We start from the raw sequence: 25,976 nt of genomic DNA, 5'->3' as shown, positions 1-25,976 counted from the left end.
ACGTTTACGCTGGTAACCAGGGTAAACATCGGGTTACTAAGCGCGGCCCTGCGCTTAGTAACCCGATGTTTACCCTGGTTACCAGCGAAGACATCGCTGAATCGGTGTCACACACGCCGATTCAGCGATGTCAGCGGGAGAGCCAGCGACCAAATAAAGTTCTGGCCTTCTAGCCCCGACCAACGACATCACAGCAGGATCCTGATCGCTGCTGCGTGTCAAACTGAACGATATCGCTAGCGAGGACACTGCAATGTCACAGATCGCTAGTGATATCGTTTAGTGTGAAGGTACCTTATGACTCCTTGCATACTGAGAATAGACGTCTGGATAGTTAAGCATTAAATGATGTGTAGTCACAGGCGTGGTGATGCTCGACACTCCCACTCATAATAATGTGGATACCCAGGGTCGAGTTCAGGCATTGAAAAAGGAGGAGTGTCAATCAGGAAGAGAAGACGCTCACCAAAGAACATTTCCTCATCGGACTAATGAGAGCGCTCACTGGTTCGTGTTTCTGTCCTCCTGCACGGCACCACAATGGTGAGTGTTCATAAAATTATGAGGACAGCGACACAGCACACAAGGTACCATAGTGGAGGAAGTGCAGGAGGATTTACAATGCGGCTGATATATCTGTTTCATATATGTTTGTATGTGTCGTGTTTTTCAGACTATAAGATGCACCAGACCATAAGACACACCTAGGTTTTAGAGGAGGAAATTAAAAAAAAAATTGAAGCAAAAAATGTGGTCATGACACATTTATAGGGGGAGGATCTGCTGCCAACACTACTATAAGGTAATAAATGAGTTTACCTCTCCACTCAGCAGATAATAGGAATATAGAAGAGTTTACCTCTCCACTCAGCAGATAATAATAGAAATATAGAAGAGTTTACCTCTCCACTCAGCAGATAATAATAGAAATATAGAAGAGTTTACCTCTCCACTCAGCAGATAATAATAGAAATATAGAAGAGTTTACCTCTCCACTCAGCAGATAATAATAGAAATATAGAAGAGTTTACCTCTCCACTCAGCAGATAATAGAAATATAGAAGAGTTTACCTCTCCACTCAGGAGATAATAATAGAATATAGAAGAGTTTACCTCTCCACTCAGCAGATAATAATAGAAATATAGAAGAGTTTACCTCTCCACTCAGCAGATAATAATAGAAATATAGAAGAGTTTACCTCTCCACTCAGCAGATAATATTAGAAATATAGAATAGTTTACCTCTCCACTCAGCAGAAAATAATAGAAATATACAAGAGTTTACCTCTCCACTCAGCAGATAATAGAAATATAGAAGAGTTTACCTCTCCACTCAGCAGATAATAATAGAAATATAGAAGAGTTTACCTCTCCACTCAGCAGATAATAATAGAAATATAGAAAAGTTTACCTCTCCACTCAGCAGATAATAATAGAAATATAGAAGAGTTTACCTCTCCACTCAGCAGATAATAGAGATATAGAAGAGTTTACCTCTCCACTCAGCAGATAATAATAGAAATATAGAAGAGTTTACCTCTCCACTCAGCAGATAATAGAAATATAGAAGAGTTTACCTCTCCACTCAGCAGATAATAATAGAAATATAGAAGAGTTTACCTCTCCACTCAGCAGATAATAATAGAAATATAGAAGAGTTTACCTCTCCACTCAGCAGATAATAATAGAAATATAGAAGAGTTTACCTCTCCACTCAGCAGATAATAGAAATATAGAAGAGTTTACCTCTCCACTCAGCAGATAATAGAGATATAGAATAGTTTACCTCTCCACTCAGCAGATAATAATAGAGATATAGAATAGTTTACCTCTCCACTCTGCAGATAATAATAGAAATATAGAAGAGTTTACCTCTCCACTCAGCAGATAATAATGGAAATATAGAAGAGTTTACCTCTCCGCTCAGCAGATAATAATAGAAATATAGAAGAGTTTACCTCTCCACTCAGCAGATAATAATAGAAATATAGAAGAGTTTACCTCTCCACTCAGCAGATAATAATAGAAATATAGAAGAGTTTACCTCTCCACTCAGCAGATAATAATAGAAATATAGAAGAGTTTACCTCTCCACTCAGCAGATAATAGAAATATAGAAGAGTTTACCTCTCCACTCAGCAGATAATAATAGAAATATAGAAGAGTTTACCTCTCCACTCAGCAGATAATAGAAATATAGAAGAGTTTACCTCTCCACTCAGCAGATAATAATAGAAATATAGAAGAGTTTACCTCTCCACTCAGCAGATAATAATAGAAATATAGAAGAGTTTACCTCTCCACTCAGCAGATAATATTAGAAATATAGAAGAGTTTACCTCTCCACTCAGCAGATAATAATAGAAATATAGAAGAGTTTACCTCTCCACTCAGCAGATAATAATAGAAATATAGAAGAGTTTACCTCTCCACTCAGCAGATAATAATAGAAATATAGAAGAGTTTACCTCTCCACTCAGCAGATAATAATAGAAATATAGAAGAGTTTACCTCTCCACTCAGCAGATAATAATAGAAATATAGAAGAGTTTACCTCTCCACTCAGCAGATAATATTAGAAATATAGAAGAGTTTACCTCTCCACTCAGCAGATAATAGAAATATAGAAGAGTTTATCTCTCCACTCAGCATATAATAATAGAAATATAGAAGAGTTTACCTCTCCACTCAGCAGATAATAATAGAAATATAGAAGAGTTTACCTCTCCGCTCAGCAGATAATAATAGAAATATAGAAGAGTTTACCTCTCCGCTCAGCAGATAATAATAGAAATATAGAAGAGTTTACCTCTCCACTCAGCAGATAATAGAAATATAGAAGAGTTTACCTCTCCACTCAGCAGATAATAATAGAAATATAGAAGAGTTTACCTCTCCACTCAGCAGATAATAGAAATATAGAAGAGTTTACCTCTCCGCTCAGCAGATAATAATAGAAATATAGAAGAGTTTACCTCTCCACTCAGCAGATAATAGAAATATAGAAGAGTTTACCTCTCCACTCAGCAGATAATAATAGAAATATAGAAGAGTTTACCTCTCCACTCAGCAGATAATAATAGAAATATAGAAGAGTTTACCTCTCCACTCAGCAGATAATAGAAATATAGAAGAGTTTACCTCTCCACTCAGCAGATAATAGAAATATAGAAGAGTTTACCTCTCCACTCAGCAGATAATAATAGAAATATAGAAGAGTTTACCTCTCCACTCAGCAGATAATAATAGAAATATAGAAGAGTTTACCTCTCCACTCAGCAGATAATAATAGAAATATAGAAGAGTTTACCTCTCCACTCAGCAGATAATAATAGAAATATAGAAGAGTTTACCTCTCCACTCAGCAGATAATAGAAATATAGAAGAGTTTACCTCTCCACTCAGCAGATAATAGAAATATAGAAGAGTTTATCTCTCCACTCAGCATATAATAATAGAAATATAGAAGAGTTTACCTCTCCACTCAGCAGATAATAATAGAAATATAGAAGAGTTTACCTCTCCGCTCAGCAGATAATAATAGAAATATAGAAGAGTTTACCTCTCCGCTCAGCAGATAATAGAAATATAGAAGAGTTTACCTCTCCGCTCAGCAGATAATAGAAATATAGAAGAGTTTACCTCTCCGCTCAGCAGATAATAGAAATATAGAAGAGTTTACCTCTCCACTCAGCAGATAATAATAGAAATATAGAAGAGTTTACCTCTCCGCTCAGCAGATAATAATAGAAATATAGAAGAGTTTACCTCTCCACTCAGCAGATAATAATAGAAATATAGAAGAGTTTACCTCTCCACTCAGCAGATAATAATAGAAATATAGAAGAGTTTACCTCTCCACTCAGCAGATAATAGAAATATAGAAGAGTTTACCTCTCCACTCAGCAGATAATAATAGATATATAGAAGAGTTTACCTCTCCACTCAGCAGATAATAATAGAAATATAGAAGAGTTTACCTCTCCACTCAGCAGATAATAGAAATATAGAAGAGTTTACCTCTCCACTCAGCAGATAATAATAGAAATATAGAAGAGTTTACCTCTCCACTCAGCAGATAATAGAAATATAGAAGAGTTTACCTCTCCACTCAGCAGATAATAATAGAAATATAGAAGAGTTTACCTCTCCACTCAGCAGATAATAATAGAAATATAGAAGAGTTTACCTCTCCACTCAGCAGATAATAATAGAAATATAGAAGAGTTTACCTCTCCGCTCAGAAGATAATAATAGAAATATAGAAGAGTTTACCTCTCCGCTCAGCAGATAATAGATATATAGAAGAGTTTACCTCTCCACTCAGCAGATAATAATAGAAATATAGAAGAGTTTACCTCTCCACTCAGCAGATAATAATAGAAATATAGAAGAGTTTACCTCTCCACTCAGCAGATAATAATAGAAATATAGAAGAGTTTACCTCTCCACTCATCAGATAATAATAGATATATAGAAGAGTTTACCTCTCCACTCAGCAGATAATAGAAATATAGAAGAGTTTACCTCTCCACTCAGCAGATAATAATAGAAATATAGAAGAGTTTACCTCTCCACTCAGCAGATAATATTAGAAATATAGAAGAGTTTACCTCTCCACTCAGCAGATAATAGAAATATAGAAGAGTTTATCTCTCCACTCAGCATATAATAATAGAAATATAGAAGAGTTTACCTCTCCACTCAGCAGATAATAATAGAAATATAGAAGAGTTTACCTCTCCGCTCAGCAGATAATAATAGAAATATAGAAGAGTTTACCTCTCCGCTCAGCAGATAATAATAGAAATATAGAAGAGTTTACCTCTCCACTCAGCAGATAATAGAAATATAGAAGAGTTTACCTCTCCACTCAGCAGATAATAATAGAAATATAGAAGAGTTTACCTCTCCACTCAGCAGATAATAGAAATATAGAAGAGTTTACCTCTCCGCTCAGCAGATAATAATAGAAATATAGAAGAGTTTACCTCTCCACTCAGCAGATAATAGAAATATAGAAGAGTTTACCTCTCCACTCAGCAGATAATAATAGAAATATAGAAGAGTTTACCTCTCCACTCAGCAGATAATAATAGAAATATAGAAGAGTTTACCTCTCCACTCAGCAGATAATAGAAATATAGAAGAGTTTACCTCTCCACTCAGCAGATAATAGAAATATAGAAGAGTTTACCTCTCCACTCAGCAGATAATAATAGAAATATAGAAGAGTTTACCTCTCCACTCAGCAGATAATAATAGAAATATAGAAGAGTTTACCTCTCCACTCAGCAGATAATAATAGAAATATAGAAGAGTTTACCTCTCCACTCAGCAGATAATAATAGAAATATAGAAGAGTTTACCTCTCCACTCAGCAGATAATAGAAATATAGAAGAGTTTACCTCTCCACTCAGCAGATAATAGAAATATAGAAGAGTTTATCTCTCCACTCAGCATATAATAATAGAAATATAGAAGAGTTTACCTCTCCACTCAGCAGATAATAATAGAAATATAGAAGAGTTTACCTCTCCGCTCAGCAGATAATAATAGAAATATAGAAGAGTTTACCTCTCCGCTCAGCAGATAATAGAAATATAGAAGAGTTTACCTCTCCGCTCAGCAGATAATAGAAATATAGAAGAGTTTACCTCTCCGCTCAGCAGATAATAGAAATATAGAAGAGTTTACCTCTCCACTCAGCAGATAATAATAGAAATATAGAAGAGTTTACCTCTCCGCTCAGCAGATAATAATAGAAATATAGAAGAGTTTACCTCTCCACTCAGCAGATAATAATAGAAATATAGAAGAGTTTACCTCTCCACTCAGCAGATAATAATAGAAATATAGAAGAGTTTACCTCTCCACTCAGCAGATAATAGAAATATAGAAGAGTTTACCTCTCCACTCAGCAGATAATAATAGATATATAGAAGAGTTTACCTCTCCACTCAGCAGATAATAATAGAAATATAGAAGAGTTTACCTCTCCACTCAGCAGATAATAGAAATATAGAAGAGTTTACCTCTCCACTCAGCAGATAATAATAGAAATATAGAAGAGTTTACCTCTCCACTCAGCAGATAATAGAAATATAGAAGAGTTTACCTCTCCACTCAGCAGATAATAATAGAAATATAGAAGAGTTTACCTCTCCACTCAGCAGATAATAATAGAAATATAGAAGAGTTTACCTCTCCACTCAGCAGATAATAATAGAAATATAGAAGAGTTTACCTCTCCGCTCAGAAGATAATAATAGAAATATAGAAGAGTTTACCTCTCCGCTCAGCAGATAATAGATATATAGAAGAGTTTACCTCTCCACTCAGCAGATAATAATAGAAATATAGAAGAGTTTACCTCTCCACTCAGCAGATAATAATAGAAATATAGAAGAGTTTACCTCTCCGCTCAGCAGATAATAATAGATATATAGAAGAGTTTACCTCTCCACTCATCAGATAATAATAGATATATAGAAGAGTTTACCTCTCCACTCAGCAGATAATAATAGAAATATAGAAGAGTTTACCTCTCCACTCAGCAGATAATAGAAATATAGAAGAGTTTACCTCTCCACTCAGCAGATAATAATAGAAATATAGAAGAGTTTACCTCTCCACTCAGCAGATAATAGAAATATAGAAGAGTTTACCTCTCCACTCAGCAGATAATAATAGAAATATAGAAGAGTTTACCTCTCCACTCAGCAGATAATAATAGAAATATAGAAGAGTTTACCTCTCCACTCAGCAGATAATAGAAATATAGAAGAGTTTACCTCTCCACTCAGCAGATAATAATAGATATATAGAAGAGTTTACCTCTCCACTCAGCAGATAATAATAGAAATATAGAAGAGTTTACCTCTCCACTCAGCAGATAATAGAAATATAGAAGAGTTTACCTCTCCGCTCATCAGATAATAATAGTAATATAGAAGAGTTTACCTATCCGCTCAGCAGATAATAGAAATATAGAAGAGTTTACCTCTCCACTCAGCAGATAATAATAGAAATATAGAAGAGTTTACCTCTCCACTCAGCAGATAATAGAAATATAGAAGAGTTTACCTCTCCACTCAGCAGATAATAATAGATATATAGAAGAGTTTACCTCTCCACTCAGCAGATAATAATAGAAATATAGAAGAGTTTACCTCTCCACTCAGCAGATAATAGAAATATAGAAGAGTTTACCTCTCCACTCAGCAGATAATAATAGAAATATAGAAGAGTTTACCTCTCCACTCAGCAGATAATAGAAATATAGAAGAGTTTACCTCTCCACTCAGCAGATAATAATAGAAATATAGAAGAGTTTACCTCTCCACTCAGCAGATAATAATAGAAATATAGAAGAGTTTACCTCTCCACTCAGCAGATAATAATAGAAATATAGAAGAGTTTACCTCTCCGCTCAGCAGATAATAGATATATAGAAGAGTTTACCTCTCCACTCAGCAGATAATAATAGAAATATAGAAGAGTTTACCTCTCCACTCAGCAGATAATAATAGAAATATAGAAGAGTTTACCTCTCCACTCAGCAGATAATAATAGAAATATAGAAGAGTTTACCTCTCCGCTCAGCAGATAATAATAGAAATATAGAAGAGTTTACCTCTCCACTCAGCAGATAATAGAAATATAGAAGAGTTTACCTCTCCACTCAGCAGATAATAATAGAAATATAGAAGAGTTTACCTCTCCACTCAGCAGATAATAGAAATATAGAAGAGTTTACCTCTCCACTCAGCAGATAATAATAGAAATATAGAAGAGTTTACCTCTCCACTCAGCAGATAATAATAGAAATATAGAAGAGTTTACCTCTCCACTCAGCAGATAATAGAAATATAGAAGAGTTTACCTCTCCACTCAGCAGATAATAATAGATATATAGAAGAGTTTACCTCTCCACTCAGCAGATAATAATAGAAATATAGAAGAGTTTACCTCTCCACTCAGCAGATAATAATAGAAATATAGAAGAGTTTACCTCTCCACTCAGCAGATAATAGAAATATAGAAGAGTTTACCTCTCCACTCAGCAAATAATAGAAATATAGAAGAGTTTACCTCTCCACTCAGCAGATAATAATAGAAATATAGAAGAGTTTACCTCTCCGCTCAGCAGATAATAATAGAAATATAGAAGAGTTTACCTCTCCGCTCAGCAGATAATAATAGAAATATAGAAGAGTTTACCTCTCCGCTCAGCAGATAATAGAAATATAGAAGAGTTTACCTCTCCACTCAGCAGATAATAGAAATATAGAAGAGTTTACCTCTCCACTCAGCAGATAATAATAGGAATATAGAAGAGTTTACTTCTCCACTCAGCAGATAATAGAAATATAGAAGAGTTTACCTCTCCGCTCAACAGATAATAATAGAAATATAGAAGAGTTTACCTCTCCACTCAGCAGATAATAATAGAAATATAGAAGAGTTTACCTCTCCGCTCAGCAGATAATAATAGAAATATAGAAGAGTTTACCTCTCCACTCAGCAGATAATAATAGAAATATAGAAGAGTTTACCTCTCCGCTCAGCAGATAATAATAGAAATATAGAAGAGTTTACCTCTCCGCTCAGCAGGGAGATGATCTCTAAGGTGAAGTCTATGATTCTTCTGGAAATGTTGTTCTCGTCTTCGTCCATGTCTGGTTCGTCATTCGGGGATAAATCTTGGTGGTGTGAATGGATCTGGTTCTTCGGTGTCGTTATGACAGGAGGCTGTAAATCATACAAGGACATCGTCAGTCACATACAGATCTGATCTCATTGTACAGTGACATTTACAGATTATTAACCTCTTTTTTGACATCTGACTTTATAATCTGTCCCTTTGCCCTGAGCCTATTTGACCAGGGATGGATTATTACGTCATTGCGATTGTCTGGGCAGACGGGTTGTGTGCCAGCGATTGCAGCCGGGTGTCAGCTGATCGGGTGCCAGGATCGGTAACACACGGCTCCCAGCACTTTAATTCCATCGCAGCATTCCAGGTGTCAGCAGAGGGATGACCGCAACTATGCCTTCGGATTGGAGACCCCTCGGCGTGGCACTTGGTCCCAATCGTTGCCATGGTGACCCAATGTCGTCATGACAACAGCCGTGTCACCAGAGCTAGTAACGTTACTACATCATGCGCAGTGCATGATCAGCAACTTTCTCTCTCAGCACAGAGCTGAGTTTGCACAGTACAGGTATGCTGCTGCATCCCCATGATATACAAGTGATCAGCCTGCAAAAAATGATTGTCCCATAGTGGGAGAAAGTAAAAGGATAAAAAAGAAAAGATACATTTTTTAAATAATTGTACTAATATTTAAAAAAAATAAAAGATAGTATCCATAAAAATATTTTTTTCATACAAATATTTAAACAATAAAAGTACACATATTTGCTATCGTCGCGTCCACAACGACCCGACCTATAAAACTGTCGCACTAGCTTTATCATCATACTGCCGAACAAAAAGTTGAATAAAACGCGATAAGAAAGACGGATATAAATAACCATGGTACCGCTGAAAACGTCATCTTATCCTGCAAAAATGAGCCCCTATACAGCTCCATCAGCGGAAAATAAAAAAGTTATAGGTCTCAGAGAAAGCGATGCAAAAATAATTATTTTTTCAATAAAATAGTTTATATTGTGTAAAAGCGCCAAAACATAAAAAAATTTGAAATTGCTGTAATCGTCCTGACCCGAAGAATAAAGCTGCCCTATCAATTTTACTACACACAGCATAACCCCTTCAGCCCACAACAAAAAAAATCCTGAATTGCTGGCTTTTGTACATTCTACCTCCCAAAAATCAGAATAGAAAGTGATAAAAAAAAAGTAATGTGTCCGAAAATGTTACCAATAACAACAACTCTTCCCGCAAAAAACAAGCGCTCCCATGACTCTGTTGGCCAAAATAAGTAAACATTATAGCTCTCAAAATATGGTGATGCAAAAACTAGTTTACGCAATAAAAAAAACATCTTTTAGTGTGTGACAGCAGCCAAACATACGGTAAATCTGGTATCGCTGTAATCGCACGACCCGAAGAATAAAGTCACCTAATCACGTATTTCTCACGAGGAATGGAGTAAAAAATAAATAAAACCAATTCTCACGTCCTGTTCATTTTTCCATTCTGCCTCCCAAAGATCGCAGTAAGGCTCGGCGTACATTTATCCTGCGCTCTGCGCTGAGCGCTTACACTGGAGTCTCCGTGTAAATCTCTGAAATACGTGATTCAGACAGAACCCCCCGGCAGAAGATTCCCTATAATGAGGCAAATTGAGGCACCGTGGACGCCAAAAGACCTGTGATTCGGCGGTGTCCGTCTTTTTAGGAATGCATAAAAGTGCCGTCAGCTACAGTTTTGTTCAATTCTGAAAGGAGGACACTGCTGAACAGAGGCCAGATGGAGCCCAGAGTAACTCTGCTGCCTCATGACAGTGAATGGATCCCTTGGGGGTTTCATCTCAAAGATTTAGATGGAAACCCCGATATAAGTGCTTAGTGTAGAGCACTGGATAACTGTGATCCCAACCGTTATGCAAAATGTTCCCAACAAAAGCTTCCACTCAATCTACAAAAAAAGCAAGTCCCCACTCAGGTCCGTCATCTGTTAAATATAGGGAGGCTTCCACGCTACTAAACCACATATACCATTCATGTTTGGCATTTCTGTAGTGATGAGAGGCTGCCTAACTTACGGGTGCGTTTCTCCAGAAGCACGGACTGGGCATAAAGTACTGGTCACTACAACGTACTGGTCACTACAACGTACTGGTCACTACAACGTACTGGTCACTACAACGTACTGGTCACTACAACGTACTGGTCACTACAACGTACTGGTCACTACAACGTACTGGTCACTACAACGTACTGGTCACTACAACGTACTGGTCACTACAACGTACTGGTCACTACTACGTACTGGTCACTACAACGTACTGGTCACTACAACGTACTGGTCACTACAACGTACTGGTCACTACAACGTACTGGTCACTACAACGTACTGGTCACTACAACAGCAGTCTGCAATTTTCACTTAGCAACATCCACTGCTGCTTGTTTCTGGAAAACACCCATGGAGTCAAAATCATCACTATACCTGTAGATAAATTACCAAAGTGGTATAATTTGCAAAATGGGGTCACTTGAGGGGGGATTCTGCTCTTCTAGCACTTAGGGGCTCTGTGTATGGAGTCCTCAAACTGTTCTAGGAAAATCTGGGTTCCAGGAGGCAAATAACGCTCTGTTCCTCCTGGGTCTCTCCGTATGGCTAAGGCTACTTTCACACATCAGGTTTTTGCCGTCAGACACAATCCAGCGAATTTTGAAAAAAACGGATCCATTTTTTTTCCATCGGATCTGTTTTTTTCTCATAGAGTTGTATTAGCGCCGGATTGCGCCTGATGGCCACACGTTTCATCCGTTTTTTGCCGGATCTGTCAAAAATGATTTTTCCGGCGGACGGAGAAAACGTACAGAGGAACGTTTTTTCTGTCAGGCAAAAAAACGCACAACGACGGTTCCAGCGATAAACGGATGGAACGTGAGGTGACATGAGGGGATCCGGCTACCGGGTCTGGTATTTTTACACTAAGCATGCCCCCGTAGCTCCAGTTTTCCTTTTTCCATTCATTCTCTCTCTCTCCCCCCCTTCCCTGAAACAGGAAGTGCAAACTATGACCAGTAAAAAAAAAAAACGGATCCAGCAAAAAAAAAAAAACGGATCTGGCGCAACAGTTTTTCACAATTTTCACCGGATCCATTTTTTTTTAAAATTCGCCAGATTATGCCTGAAGGCAAAAATCTGATGTGTGAAAGTAGCCTAAGTAGCACTGTACAGCCACATGTGGGGTATTGCCACGTTCAGGAGAAATTGTGGGACAAATTTTGGTGCTGTCACGATTCCTCTGCTCAGAGTGTCTGGGACTCAGTGATGGACAGCCCTGTCATCCTGTCCTGTGCTGGGGCGTGCTGAGCTGTCGGTGCTTTGATTGACAGCTTGGTTGACCTATCTGACTGGAAGGTGCTGAGATTTCCACAGGTGCTCCCTGTTCTTGGTAATTGCCCTGCTATTTAGGTGAGTTGTCTGGCCCAGATCACTGCCAGTCCAAAGCTTGTTATCTCTGGTGTGTGATCGCCTATACTCTGTGATGTAAGTTCTGATCTTCTGCTTCTGATCTTTGGACCGTGTTCTGACTTCCCGTTTGTTATTGCCCATTTGCTAGTTCTCTGGTATTCTGACCCTGGCATGTGACCAGATTACGACTTCCTATTTTCCCTTGGTTTACTACATGCTCTTCTGGCATTGACCCTGCAACGTCTGACTTTGCTGACTCATGGACTATTCGTGAGTTGTGACTACTATCACAGGTGCCATTTTTACCCACTTCTTGTGTGAAAATGTAAAATCTGGGGATAAAACAAAATTTTGGTGGTAAAAATGTAATTATTTTTTCTTCATTGCCCAATGGTATAAAATTCTGTGACACACCTGTGGTATCAATATGATCACTGCCCCCCTAGATGAATTCATTGAGAAGTTTAGTGTGTAAAATGGGGTCCCTTACGGGGGGTTCTTCCGTTCTGGCACCTCAGGGGCTCTCCCATTGGGTCATGGAACCTGCAAACCACAACAGTAAAATCTGGCGCTCCTTCCCTTCTGAGCTTTGCTCTGCGCCTGAGAAATATTTCCCGATTACATGTAGGGTATTGGCCACTCAGGGAAAAAATGGACCTCAGTTTGTTGTAAAAAATAACCAATGTCCTATTAGACCTTAGAAAAATTAAAAACTTGGGGCTAAAACAACATTTTAGTGGTAAAAATGTAATTTATTCTACATCGCTCAATGGGATAAAACTTTGTCAAGCACACGTGGTGGTAATGTGATCACTGCACCCCTAGATGAATCCATTGGGGAGTGTAGTTTGTAAAATGAGTTCACATTTGGGGGGTTTCTGTTGTTTTGGCACCTTAGGGGCTCTACCAATGTGACATGGCATCTTAAAACCATAACAGTAAAATCTGAGCTCCAGCATGGCGCCTCTCCCCTTCTGAGCTTTGCACTGTGCCTGTGTAGTATTCCCCCACATATGGGGTATCGGGGTACTCAGGGGAAATTGCACAACAAATTTTATGGTGCAATTTCTCCTGATAACCCTACAAAAATGCTAAATTTGGGGCTAAAAAATTTTGTGGGGAAAATGTAATTGTAGTATTTTCTCAACTCAACCTTACAAACTTCTATGGAGCACCTTGATGTTCAAGGTGCTCACCACATATCTTGATGGGTCTAGTTTCCTAAATGGGGTCACTTATTGGGGGTTTCCACTGTTTACACACAACAGGGGCTCTCCAAACCGGACATGATGTTCGCCAATAGTTCCAGGAAATTTTACATTCAAAAAGTCAAATGGCGCTCCTTCCCTTCTGAGCCCTGCCGTGCGCCCTAACAGTAGTTTTCTCCCTCATATTGGGTATCGGCGTACTCAGGAGAAATTGCACAACAAATTGTATGGTGCAATTTCTCCTGTTAGCCTTATGGAAATGCTAAATTTTGGGCTAAAACATTTGTGCGGATTTTTTTATTTTTACCGTTCAACATTATAAACTTCTGTGAAGCACTTCAGGGTTCAGTGTACTCACCACACACCTAGATCAGTTCCCTGAGGGGTCTAGTTTCCAAAATGGTGTCATATGTGGGGGGTTTCCACTGTTTAGGCACATCAGGGGCTCTCCAAACGTGACATGGCGTCCGCCAATTGTTCCAGCAAATTTTACATTCAAAAAGTGAAATGGCGCTCCTTCCCTTCCGAGCCCTGCTGTGCGCCCTAACAGTAGTTTTCTCCCTCATATGGGGTATCGGCGTACTCGGGAGAAATTACACAACACATTTTGGGGTCCATTTTCTTCTGTTACCCCTTCAAAATATATATTTGGGGGAAAAAAAGTTAAAATTTTTTTTACACATTCCAAAAATTCCTGTGAAGCACCTGAAGGGTTAATAAACTTATTGAATGGTTTTAAGTACCTGGAGGGGTGTAATTTATAAAACTATGTCACATTGTGGCGTTTTCTGTCATATAGACCCCTCAAAGTGACTTCAAATGTGATGTGGTTCCAAAAAAAAAAAAAAAAAAAAAGATTTTGATGTAGTAATAAGAAGTTGCTGGTAAACTTTTAACCCTTATAATTTCCTAACAAAAAAAAATATGTTCCCGAAATTGTGCTGATGTAAAGTAGACATGTGGGAAATGTTATTTAGTAAGAATATTACTATATTATAAATATATATATAATAAGAATATAATCACATCTCTCTGTGATTTACAAGCATGAAAACTCTCAGTTGGAAAATTGCTAAATTTTCGCCAAATTTCTGTTATTTTCATAAATAAACGCAAGTCAATCAACAACCCAACTGTGTGATTCAAGGAAGGAAATGTTTCCATCCTCGGGGTATAATGCTTGTGTGTGACCTGTCCGTCCAGATGGCGGTGTATCCCCGTGTCTGGGAGGATTACGTATAGGACATTATAGTAGTGATGGCGGTGTATCCCCGTGTCTGGGAGGATTACGTATAGGACATTACAGTAGTGATGGCGGTGTATCCTCGTGTCTGGGAGGATTACGTATAGGACATTACAGTAGTGATGGCGGTGTATCCTCGTGTCTGGGAGGATTACGTATAGGACATTACAGTAGTGATGGCGGTGTATCCCCGTGTCTGGGAGGATTACGTATAGGACATTACAGTAGTGATGGCGGTGTATCCTCGTGTCTGGGAGGATTACGTATAGGACATTACAGTAGTGATGGCGGTGTATCCTCGTGTCTGGGAGGATTACGTATAGGACATTACAGTAGTGATGGCGGTGTATCCCCGTGTCTGGGAGGATTACGTATAGGACATTACAGTAGTGATGGCGGTGTATCCTCGTGTCTGGGAGGATCACGTATAGGACATTACAGTAGTGATGGCGGTGTATCCTCGTGTCTGGGAGGATCACGTATAGGACATTACAGTAGTGATGGCGGTGTATCCTCGTGTCTGGGAGGATTACGTATAGGACATTACAGTAGTGATGGCGGTGTATCCCCGTGTCTGGGAGGATTACGTATAGGACATTACAGCAGTGATGGCGGTGTATCCTCGTGTCTGGGAGGATTACGTATAGGACATTACAGTAGTGATGGCGGTGTATCCTCGTGTCTGGGAGGATTACGTATAGGACATTACAGTAGTGATGGCGGTGTATCCTCGTGTCTGGGAGGACCACGTATAGGACATTACAGTAGTGATGGCGGTGTATCCCCGTGTCTGGGAGGATTACGTATAGGACATTACAGTAGTGATGGCGGTGTATCCTCGTGTCTGGGAGGATTACGTATAGGACATTACAGTAGTGATGGCGGTGTATCCTCGTGTCTGGGAGGATTACGTATAGGACATTACAGTAGTGATGGCGGTGTATCCCCGTGTCTGGGAGGATCACGTATAGGACATTACAGTAGTGATGGCGGTGTATCCTCGTGTCTGGGAGGACCACGTATAGGACATTACAATAGTGATGGCGGTGTATCCTCGTGTCTGGGAGGACCACGTATAGGACATTACAGTAGTGATGGCGGTGTATCCCCGTGTCTGGGAGGATTACGTATAGGACATTACAGTAGTGATGGCGGTGTATCCTCGTGTCTGGGAGGACCACGTATAGGACATTACAGTAGTGATGGCGGTGTATCCCCGTGTCTGGGAGGATTACGTATAGGACATTACAGTAGTGATGGCGGTGTATCCTCGTGTCTGGGAGGACCACGTATAGGACATTACAGTAGTGATGGCGGTGTATCCTCGTGTCTGGGAGGACCACGTATAGGACATTACAATAGTGATGGCGGTGTATCCTCGTGTCTGGGAGGACCACGTATAGGACATTACAGTAGTGATGGCGGTGTATCCCCGTGTCTGGGAGGATTACGTATAGGACATTACAGTAGTGATGGCGGTGTATCCCCGTGTCTGGGAGGATTACGTATAGGACATTACAGTAGTGATGGCGGTGTATCCCCGTGTCTGGGAGGACCACGTATAGGACATTACAGTAGTGATGCGGTGTATCCTCGTGTCTGGGAGGATTACGTATAGGACATTACAGTAGTGATGGCGGTGTATCCCCGTGTCTGGGAGGACCACGTATAGGACATTACAGTAGTGATGGCGGTGTATCCTCGTGTCTGGGAGGATTACGTATAGGACATTACAGTAGTGATGGCGGTGTATCCTCGTGTCTGGGAGGATTACGTATAGGACATTACAGTAGTGATGGCGGTGTATCCTCGTGTCTGGGAGGATTACGTATAGGACATTACAGTAGTGATGGCGGTGTATCCTCGTGTCTGGGAGGACCACGTATAGGACATTACAGTAGTGATGGCGGTGTATCCCCGTGTCTGGGAGGACCACGTATAGGACATTACAGTAGTGATGGCGGTGTATCCTCGTGTCTGGGAGGATTACGTATAGGACATTACAGTAGTGATGGCGGTGTATCCCCGTGTCTGGGAGGATCACGTATAGGACATTACAGTAGTGATGGCGGTGTATCCCCGTGTCTGAGAGGATCACGTATAGGACATTACAGTAGTGATGGCGGTGTATCCTCGTGTATGGGAGGATTACGTATAGGACATTACAGTAGTGATGGCGGTGTATCCCCGTGTCTGGGAGGACCACGTATAGGACATTACAGTAGTGATGGCGGTGTATCCTCGTGTCTGGGAGGATTACGTATAGGACATTACAGTAGTGATGGCGGTGTATCCCCGTGTCTGGGAGGACCACGTATAGGACATTACAGTAGTGATGGCGGTGTATCCTCGTGTCTGGGAGGATTACATATAGGACATTACAGTAGTGATGGCGGTGTATCCCCGTGTCTGAGAGGATCACGTATAGGACATTACAGTAGTGATGGCGGTGTATCCTCGTGTATGGGAGGATTACGTATAGGACATTACAGTAGTGATGGCGGTGTATCCTCGTGTCTGGGAGGATCACGTATAGGACATTACAGTAGTGATGGCGGTGTATCCCCGTGTCTGGGAGGATTACGTATAGGACATTACAGTAGTGATGGCGGTGTATCCCCGTGTCTGGGAGGACCACGTATAGGACATTACAGTAGTGATGGCGATGTATCCCCGTGTCTGGGAGGACCACGTATAGGACATTCTGGGAGGACCGCGTATAGGACATTACAGTAGTGATGGCGGTGTATCCCCGTGTCTGGGAGGACCACGTATAGGACATTACAGTAGTGATGGTGGTGTATCCTCGTGTCTGGGAGGATTACGTATAGGACATTACAGTAGTGATGGCGGAGTATCCTCGTGTCTGGGAGGACCACGTATAGGACATTACAGTAGTGATGGCGGTGTATCCCCGTGTCTGGGAGGATTACGTATAGGACATTACAGTAGTGATGGCGGAGTATCCTCGTGTCTGGGAGGACCACGTATAGGACATTACAGTAGTGATGGCGGTGTATCCTCGTGTCTGGGAGTATTACGTATAGGAAATTACAGTAGTGATGGCGGTGTATCCTCGTGTCTGGGAGGATTACGTATAGGACATTACAGTAGTGATGGCGGTGTATCCCCGTGTCTGGGAGGATTACGTATAGGACATTACAGTAGTGATGGCGGTGTATCCCCGTGTCTGGGAGGATTACGTATAGGACATTACAGTAGTGATGGCGGTGTATCCTCGTGTCTGGGAGGATCACGTATAGGACATTACAGTAGTGATGGCGGTGTATCCTCGTGTCTGGGAGGACCACGTATAGGACATTAGTGATGGCGGTGTATCCCCGTGTCTGGGAGGATCACGTATAGGACATTACAGTAGTGATGGCGGTGTATCCTCGTGTCTGGGGGGGGATTACGTATAGGACATTACAGTAGTGATGGCGGTGTATCCTTGTGTCTGGGAGGATTACGTATAGGACATTACAGTAGTGATGGCGGTGTATCCTCGTGTCTGGGAGGACCACGTATAGGACATTACAGTAGTGATGGCGGTGTATCCTCGTGTCTGGGAGGACCACGTATAGGACATTACAGTAGTGATGGCGGTGTATCCTCGTGTCTGGGAGGACCACGTATAGGACATTACAGTAGTGATGGCGGTGTATCCTCGTGTCTGGGAGGACCACGTATAGGACATTACAGTAGTGATGGCGGTGTATCCTCGTGTCTGGGAGGACCACGTATAGGACATTACAGTAGAGATGGCGGTGTATCCTCGTGTCTGGGAGGATTACGTATAGGACATTACAGTAGTGATGGCGGTGTATCCCCGTGTCTGGGAGGATCACGTATAGGACATTACAGTAGTGATGGCGGTGTATCCTCGTGTCTGGGAGGATCACGTATAGGACATTACAGTAGTGATGGCGGTGTATCCTCGTGTCTGGGAGGATTACGTATAGGACATTACAGTAGTGATGGCGGTGTATCCCCGTGTCTGGGAGGATCACGTATAGGACATTACAGTAGTGATGGCGGTGTATCCCCGTGTCTGGGAGGATTACGTATAGGACATTACAGTAGTGATGGCGGTGTATCCTCGTGTCTGGGAGGATTACGTATAGGACATTACAGTAGTGATGGCGGTGTATCCTCGTGTCTGGGAGGACCACGTATAGGACATTACAGTAGTGATGGCGGTGTATCCTCGTGTCTGGGAGGATTACGTATAGGACATTACAGTAGTGATGGCGGTGTATCCTCGTGTCTGGGGGGACCACGTATAGGACATTAGTGATGGCGGTGTATCCCCGTGTCTGGGAGGATCACGTATAGGACATTACAGTAGTGATGGCGGTGTATCCTCGTGTCTGGGAGGACCACATATAGGACATTACAGTAGTGATGGCGGTGTATCCTCGTGTCTGGGAGGATTACGTATAGGACATTACAGTAGTGATGGCGGTGTATCCCCGTGTCTGGGAGGATTACGTATAGGACATTACAGTAGTGATGGCGGTGTATCCCCGTGTCTGGGAGGACCACGTATAGGACATTACAGTAGTGATGGCGATGTATCCCCGTGTCTGGGAGGATTACGTATAGGACATTACAGTAGTGATGGCGGTGTATCCTCGTGTCTGGGAGGACCACATATAGGACATTACAGTAGTGATGGCGGTGTATCCTCGTGTCTGGGAGGATTACGTATAGGACATTACAGTAGTGATGGCGGTGTATCCCCGTGTCTGGGAGGATTACGTATAGGACATTACAGTAGTGATGGCGGTGTATCCCCGTGTCTGGGAGGACCACGTATAGGACATTACAGTAGTGATGCGGTGTATCCTCGTGTCTGGGAGGATTACGTATAGGACATTACAGTAGTGATGGCGGTGTATCCCCGTGTCTGGGAGGACCACGTATAGGACATTACAGTAGTGATGGCGGTGTATCCTCGTGTCTGGGAGGATTACGTATAGGACATTACAGTAGTGATGGCGGTGTATCCTCGTGTCTGGGAGGATTACGTATAGGACATTACAGTAGTGATGGCGGTGTATCCTCGTGTCTGGGAGGACCACGTATAGGACATTACAGTAGTGATGGCGGTGTATCCCCGTGTCTGGGAGGACCACGTATAGGACATTACAGTAGTGATGGCGGTGTATCCTCGTGTCTGGGAGGACCACGTATAGGACATTACAGTAGTGATGGCGGTGTATCCCCGTGTCTGGGAGGATCACGTATAGGACATTACAGTAGTGATGGCGGTGTATCCCCGTGTCTGAGAGGATCACGTATAGGACATTACAGTAGTGATGGCGGTGTATCCTCGTGTATGGGAGGATTACGTATAGGACATTACAGTAGTGATGGCGGTGTATCCCCGTGTCTGGGAGGACCACGTATAGGACATTACAGTAGTGATGGCGGTGTATCCTCGTGTCTGGGAGGATTACGTATAGGACATTACAGTAGTGATGGCGGTGTATCCCCGTGTCTGGGAGGACCACGTATAGGACATTACAGTAGTGATGGCGGTGTATCCTCGTGTCTGGGAGGATTACATATAGGACATTACAGTAGTGATGGCGGTGTATCCCCGTGTCTGAGAGGATCACGTATAGGACATTACAGTAGTGATGGCGGTGTATCCTCGTGTATGGGAGGATTACGTATAGGACATTACAGTAGTGATGGCGGTGTATCCTCGTGTCTGGGAGGATCACGTATAGGACATTACAGTAGTGATGGCGGTGTATCCTCGTGTCTGGGAGGATTACGTATAGGACATTACAGTAGTGATGGCGGTGTATCCCCGTGTCTGGGAGGATTACGTATAGGACATTACAGTAGTGATGGCGGTGTATCCCCGTGTCTGGGAGGACCACGTATAGGACATTACAGTAGTGATGGCGATGTATCCCCGTGTCTGGGAGGACCACGTATAGGACATTCTGGGAGGACCGCGTATAGGACATTACAGTAGTGATGGCGGTGTATCCCCGTGTCTGGGAGGACCACGTATAGGACATTACAGTAGTGATGGTGGTGTATCCTCGTGTCTGGGAGGATTACGTATAGGACATTACAGTAGTGATGGCGGAGTATCCTCGTGTCTGGGAGGACCACGTATAGGACATTACAGTAGTGATGGCGGTGTATCCCCGTGTCTGGGAGGATTACGTATAGGACATTACAGTAGTGATGGCGGAGTATCCTCGTGTCTGGGAGGACCACGTATAGGACATTACAGTAGTGATGGCGGTGTATCCTCGTGTCTGGGAGTATTACGTATAGGACATTACAGTAGTGATGGCGGTGTATCCTCGTGTCTGGGAGGATTACGTATAGGACATTACAGTAGTGATGGCGGTGTATCCCCGTGTCTGGGAGGACCACGTATAGGACATTACAGTAGTGATGGCGGTGTATCCCCGTGTCTGGGAGGACCACGTATAGGACATTACAGTAGTGATGGCGGTGTATCCCCGTGTCTGGGAGGATTACGTATAGGACATTACAGTAGTGATGGCGGTGTATCCTCGTGTCTGGGAGGATCACGTATAGGACATTACAGTAGTGATGGCGGTGTATCCTCGTGTCTGGGAGGACCACGTATAGGACATTAGTGATGGCGGTGTATCCCCGTGTCTGGGAGGATCACGTATAGGACATTACAGTAGTGATGGCGGTGTATCCTCGTGTCTGGGGGGGGATTACGTATAGGACATTACAGTAGTGATGGCGGTGTATCCTTGTGTCTGGGAGGATTACGTATAGGACATTACAGTAGTGATGGCGGTGTATCCTCGTGTCTGGGAGGACCACGTATAGGACATTACAGTAGTGATGGCGGTGTATCCTCGTGTCTGGGAGGACCACGTATAGGACATTACAGTAGTGATGGCGGTGTATCCTCGTGTCTGGGAGGACCACGTATAGGACATTACAGTAGTGATGGCGGTGTATCCTCGTGTCTGGGAGGACCACGTATAGGACATTACAGTAGTGATGGCGGTGTATCCTCGTGTCTGGGAGGACCACGTATAGGACATTACAGTAGAGATGGCGGTGTATCCCCGTGTCTGGGAGGATTACGTATAGGACATTACAGTAGTGATGGCGGTGTATCCTCGTGTCTGGGAGGATTACGTATAGGACATTACAGTAGTGATGGCGGTGTATCCTCGTGTCTGGGAGGACCACGTATAGGACATTACAGTAGTGATGGCGGTGTATCCCCGTGTCTGGGAGGATTACGTATAGGACATTACAGTAGTGATGGCGGTGTATCCCCGTGTCTGGGAGGATTACGTATAGGACATTACAGTAGTGATGGCGGTGTATCCCCGTGTCTGGGAGGACCACGTATAGGACATTACAGTAGTGATGGCGGTGTATCCTCGTGTCTGGGAGGACCACGTATAGGACATTACAGTAGTGATGGCGGTGTATCCCCGTGTCTGGGAGGATCACGTATAGGACATTACAGTAGTGATGGTGGTGTATCCTCGTGTCTGGGGGGACCACGTATAGGACATTAGTGATGGCGGTGTATCCCCGTGTCTGGGAGGATCACGTATAGGACATTACAGTAGTGATGGCGGTGTATCCTCGTGTCTGGGAGGACCACATATAGGACATTACAGTAGTGATGGCGGTGTATCCCCGTGTCTGGGAGGATTACGTATAGGACATTACAGTAGTGATGGCGGTGTATCCTCGTGTCTGGGAGGACCACATATAGGACATTACAGTAGTGATGGCGGTGTATCCCCGTGTCTGGGAGGATTACGTATAGGACATTACAGTAGTGATGGCGGTGTATCCCCGTGTCTGGGAGGATCACGTATAGGACATTACATTAGTGATGGCGGTGTATCCCCGTGTCTGGGAGGATCACGTACAGGACATTACAGTAGTGATGGCGGTGTATCCCCGTGTCTGGGAGGATTACGTATAGGACATTACAGTAGTGATGGCGGTGTATCCCCGTGTCTGGGAGGATTACGTATAGGACATTACAGTAGTGATGGCGGTGTATCCTCGTGTCTGGGAGGACCACATATAGGACATTACAGTAGTGATGGCGGTGTATCCCCGTGTCTGGGAGGATTACGTATAGGACATTACAGTAGTGATGGCGGTGTATCCTCGTGTCTGGGAGGACCACATATAGGACATTACAGTAGTGATGGCGGTGTATCCCCGTGTCTGGGAGGATTACGTATAGGACATTACAGTAGTGATGGCGGTGTATCCTCGTGTCTGGGAGGATTACGTATAGGACATTACAGTAGAGATGGCGGTGTATCCTCGTGTCTGGGAGGATTACGTATAGGACATTACAGTAGTGATGGCGGTGTATCCCCGTGTAATAAAATGTGGTCCCCTGTGCTTCATAGGACTATAACTAGGAGAGTCACTGGTGACGGGTATGGGTGTAATATGTGGCCCCATATGCTCTAGGGGGTATAACTAGAAGGGTCCGGGTGTAACTCACTGACTACATAACAGCATTCAGTGTCAGTCAGCTGCTTATAAAGCAGACACAATGTTGTCATCACAGGAGGCCGGGACCCGCGGGGAGAGACGTGACCCGAGCACCGTACACAGCGGTAGAGCGCCCTCATCTGGAGCGAGCAGATCACTTGTGGGCAGCAGATTACAGGAAGGAGGCGCCGGAGCCAGAAGAGGAGCCATCACCGTGCGCTTTTTTTCGCTGGATGAAAAAACGTTCATCTGGACGTTTTCTCCGTCTGCCTAAAACGACTATTAGAACGGATCCGGAAAAAAACAGATGAAACGTGAGGCGATCAGGCGCAATCCGAAATGGATCCGTCTTTTTTTATTTTTTATCTTTTTTAAACTTGCTGGATTGTGCCCGAAAAAAAAAACCTGATGTGTGAAAGTAGCCTTAGGGGCGACAGGACAGAAATGGCCCAAAACACATTGTGAGGTGCTGCTTAATGAAAACGCCCACATAAGACAAGGGGGCGGTCCCTCCGTGTGAGGACAGACAGGTACAATCTCCAGAGAAGCCAAGGGGGCGGTCCCTCCGTGTGAGGACAGACAGGTCCCTCCTCCAGAGGAGACAAGGGGGCGGTCCCTCCTCCAGAGGAGACAAGGGGGCGGTCCCTTCTACAGAGGAGACAAGGGGGCGGTCCCTCCGTGTGAGGACAGACAGGCACAATCTCCAGAGACAAGGGGGCGGTCCCTCCGTGTGAGGACAGACAGGTCCCTCCTCCAGAGGAGACAAGGGGGCGGTCCCTCCTCCAGAGGAGACAAGGGGGCGGTCCCTCCTCCAGAGGAGACAAGGGGGCGGTCCCTCCTCCAGAGGAGACAAGCGGGCGGTCCCTCCGTGTGAGGACAGACAGGTACAATCTCCAGAGAAGCCAAGGGGGCGGTCCCTCCGTGTGGGGACAGACAGGTACAATCTCCAGAGAAGCCAAGGGGGCGGTCCCTCCGTGTGAGGACAGACAGGTCCCTCCTCCAGAGGAGACAAGGGGGCGGTCCCTCCTCCAGAGGAGACAAGGGGGCGGTCCCTCCTCCAGAGGAGACAAGGGGGCGGTCCCTCCTCCAGAGGAGACAAGGGGGCGGTCCCTCCTCCAGAGGAGACAAGGGGGCGGTCCCTCCTCCAGAGGAGACAAGGGGGCGGTCCCTCCTCCAGAGGAGACAAGGGGGCGGTCCCTCCTCCAGAGGAGACAAGGGGGCGGTCCCTCCTCCAGAGGAGACAAGGGGGCGGTCCCTCCTCCAGAGGAGACAAGGGGGCGGTCCCTCCTCCAGAGGAGACAAGGGGGCGGTCCCTCCTCCAGAGGAGACAAGGGGGCGGTCCCTCCGTGTGAGGACAGACAGGTCCCTCCTCCAGAGGAGACAAGGGGGCGGTCCCTCCTCCAGAGGAGACAAGGGGGCGGTCCCTCCTCCAGAGGAGACAAGGGGGCGGTCCCTCCTCCAGAGGAGACAAGGGGGCGGTCCCTCCTCCAGAGGAGACAAGGGGGCGGTCCCTCCTCCAGAGGAGACAAGGGGGCGGTCCCTCCTCCAGAGGAGACAAGGGGGCGGTCCCTCCTCCAGAGGAGACAAGGGGGCGGTCCCTCCTCCAGAGGAGACAAGGGGGCGGTCCCTCCTCCAGAGGAGACAAGGGGGCGGTCCCTCCTCCAGAGGAGACAAGGGGGCGGTCCCTCCTCCAGAGGAGACAAGGGGGCGGTCCCTCCTCCAGAGGAGACAAGGGGGCGGTCCCTCCTCCAGAGGAGACAAGGGGGCGGTCCCTCCTCCAGAGGAGACAAGGGGGCGGTCCCTCCTCCAGAGGAGACAAGGGGGCGGTCCCTCCTCCAGAGGAGACAAGGGGGCGGTCCCTCCTCCAGAGGAGACAAGGGGGCGGTCCCTCCTCCAGAGGAGACAAGGGGGCGGTCCCTCCTCCAGAGGAGACAAGGGGGCGGTCCCTCCTCCAGAGGAGACAAGGGGGCGGTCCCTCCTCCAGAGGAGACAAGGGGGCGGTCCCTCCTCCAGAGGAGACAAGGGGGCGGTCCCTCCTCCAGAGGAGACAAGGGGGCGGTCCCTCCGTGTGAGGACAGACAGGTACAATCTCCAGAGACAAGGGGGCGGTCCCTCCGTGTGAGGACAGACAGGTACAATCTCCAGAGAAGCCAAGGGGGCGGTCCCTCCGTGTGAGGACAGACAGGTCCCTCCTCCAGAGGAGACAAGGGGGCGGTCCCTCCAGAGGAGACAAGGGGGCGGAGCCTCCGTCCTGACAGTGTGCGGACCGCGGGGAGGACACACAGACTGCAGGGAGGGAGCAGAACACCGGACAACCGGCCACTCTGTGCCTGAGAGAGAGGAAGCCATGACTGCACAGACTGTGTGAGAGCTGCGCCCGAGTCCTGGCTGCTGTCACCTCACCTGATACCGCAGAGAGGCCGCAGCCGTGTGAAGACGTCCTGTGTGCGGCGGCTGACACCAGAGACAATAGCGGCACCCACTGCGCTGCGAGACCTGCAGGACCTGCGGTGACGTCAGCACCATGTGATCAGGGGGCGGGGCTCTGCAGGACGTGGTAGTGGAGGTCTTGTGGTGACGTCAGCACCATGTGATCACGGGGCGGGGCTCTGTAGGGTTAGGTTCTGCACTGACCTCTTGAGGCTGCAATTAGTCACTACAGCTACTCGCCGGGTGATGACGTCACCACCATGTGATCAGCTGTAGTGACTTCCCGCAGCCTCCAGAGGTCAGTGCAGACAAGTGCGGCCGCACTGCGGAGATTCCCGGATCCTCATCTAGATTTTTCATGTTTTTTCTGCTTTTCAGGGGATTTGACTTAACATCCACAGGCTAAGCTTACTATAATGAGTTATTTCTGTATCGCCCCCTACAGTCCACAGCAGTTTACATCAGAGGGGACAT

At 44.6% G+C, this 25,976-nt stretch overlaps 1 protein-coding gene across 1 annotated transcript in view; it reads right to left on the bottom strand.

Annotated features, from left to right (window-relative positions):
• The window catches only part of LOC138638916 (zinc finger protein 665-like), a 54,322-nt gene extending 28,724 nt beyond the window's left edge, over nt 1–25,598 (bottom strand). Inside the window, exons 1-2 of the mRNA XM_069728664.1 lie at nt 25,476–25,598; nt 8,603–8,755 (exon numbers count right to left, since the gene is read on the bottom strand). Of these exons, the coding sequence (XP_069584765.1) occupies nt 8,603–8,755; nt 25,476–25,598 (276 nt within the window). The remainder of the gene's footprint in view (nt 1–8,602; nt 8,756–25,475) is intronic.
• Between the last annotated feature and the right edge of the window lie 378 nt (nt 25,599–25,976).

Source organism: Ranitomeya imitator, chromosome 5, assembly GCF_032444005.1.
Source record: "Ranitomeya imitator isolate aRanImi1 chromosome 5, aRanImi1.pri, whole genome shotgun sequence".
Taxonomy (NCBI): domain Eukaryota; kingdom Metazoa; phylum Chordata; class Amphibia; order Anura; family Dendrobatidae; genus Ranitomeya; species Ranitomeya imitator.
This window is presented reverse-complemented; position numbering and strand designations above follow the sequence as displayed.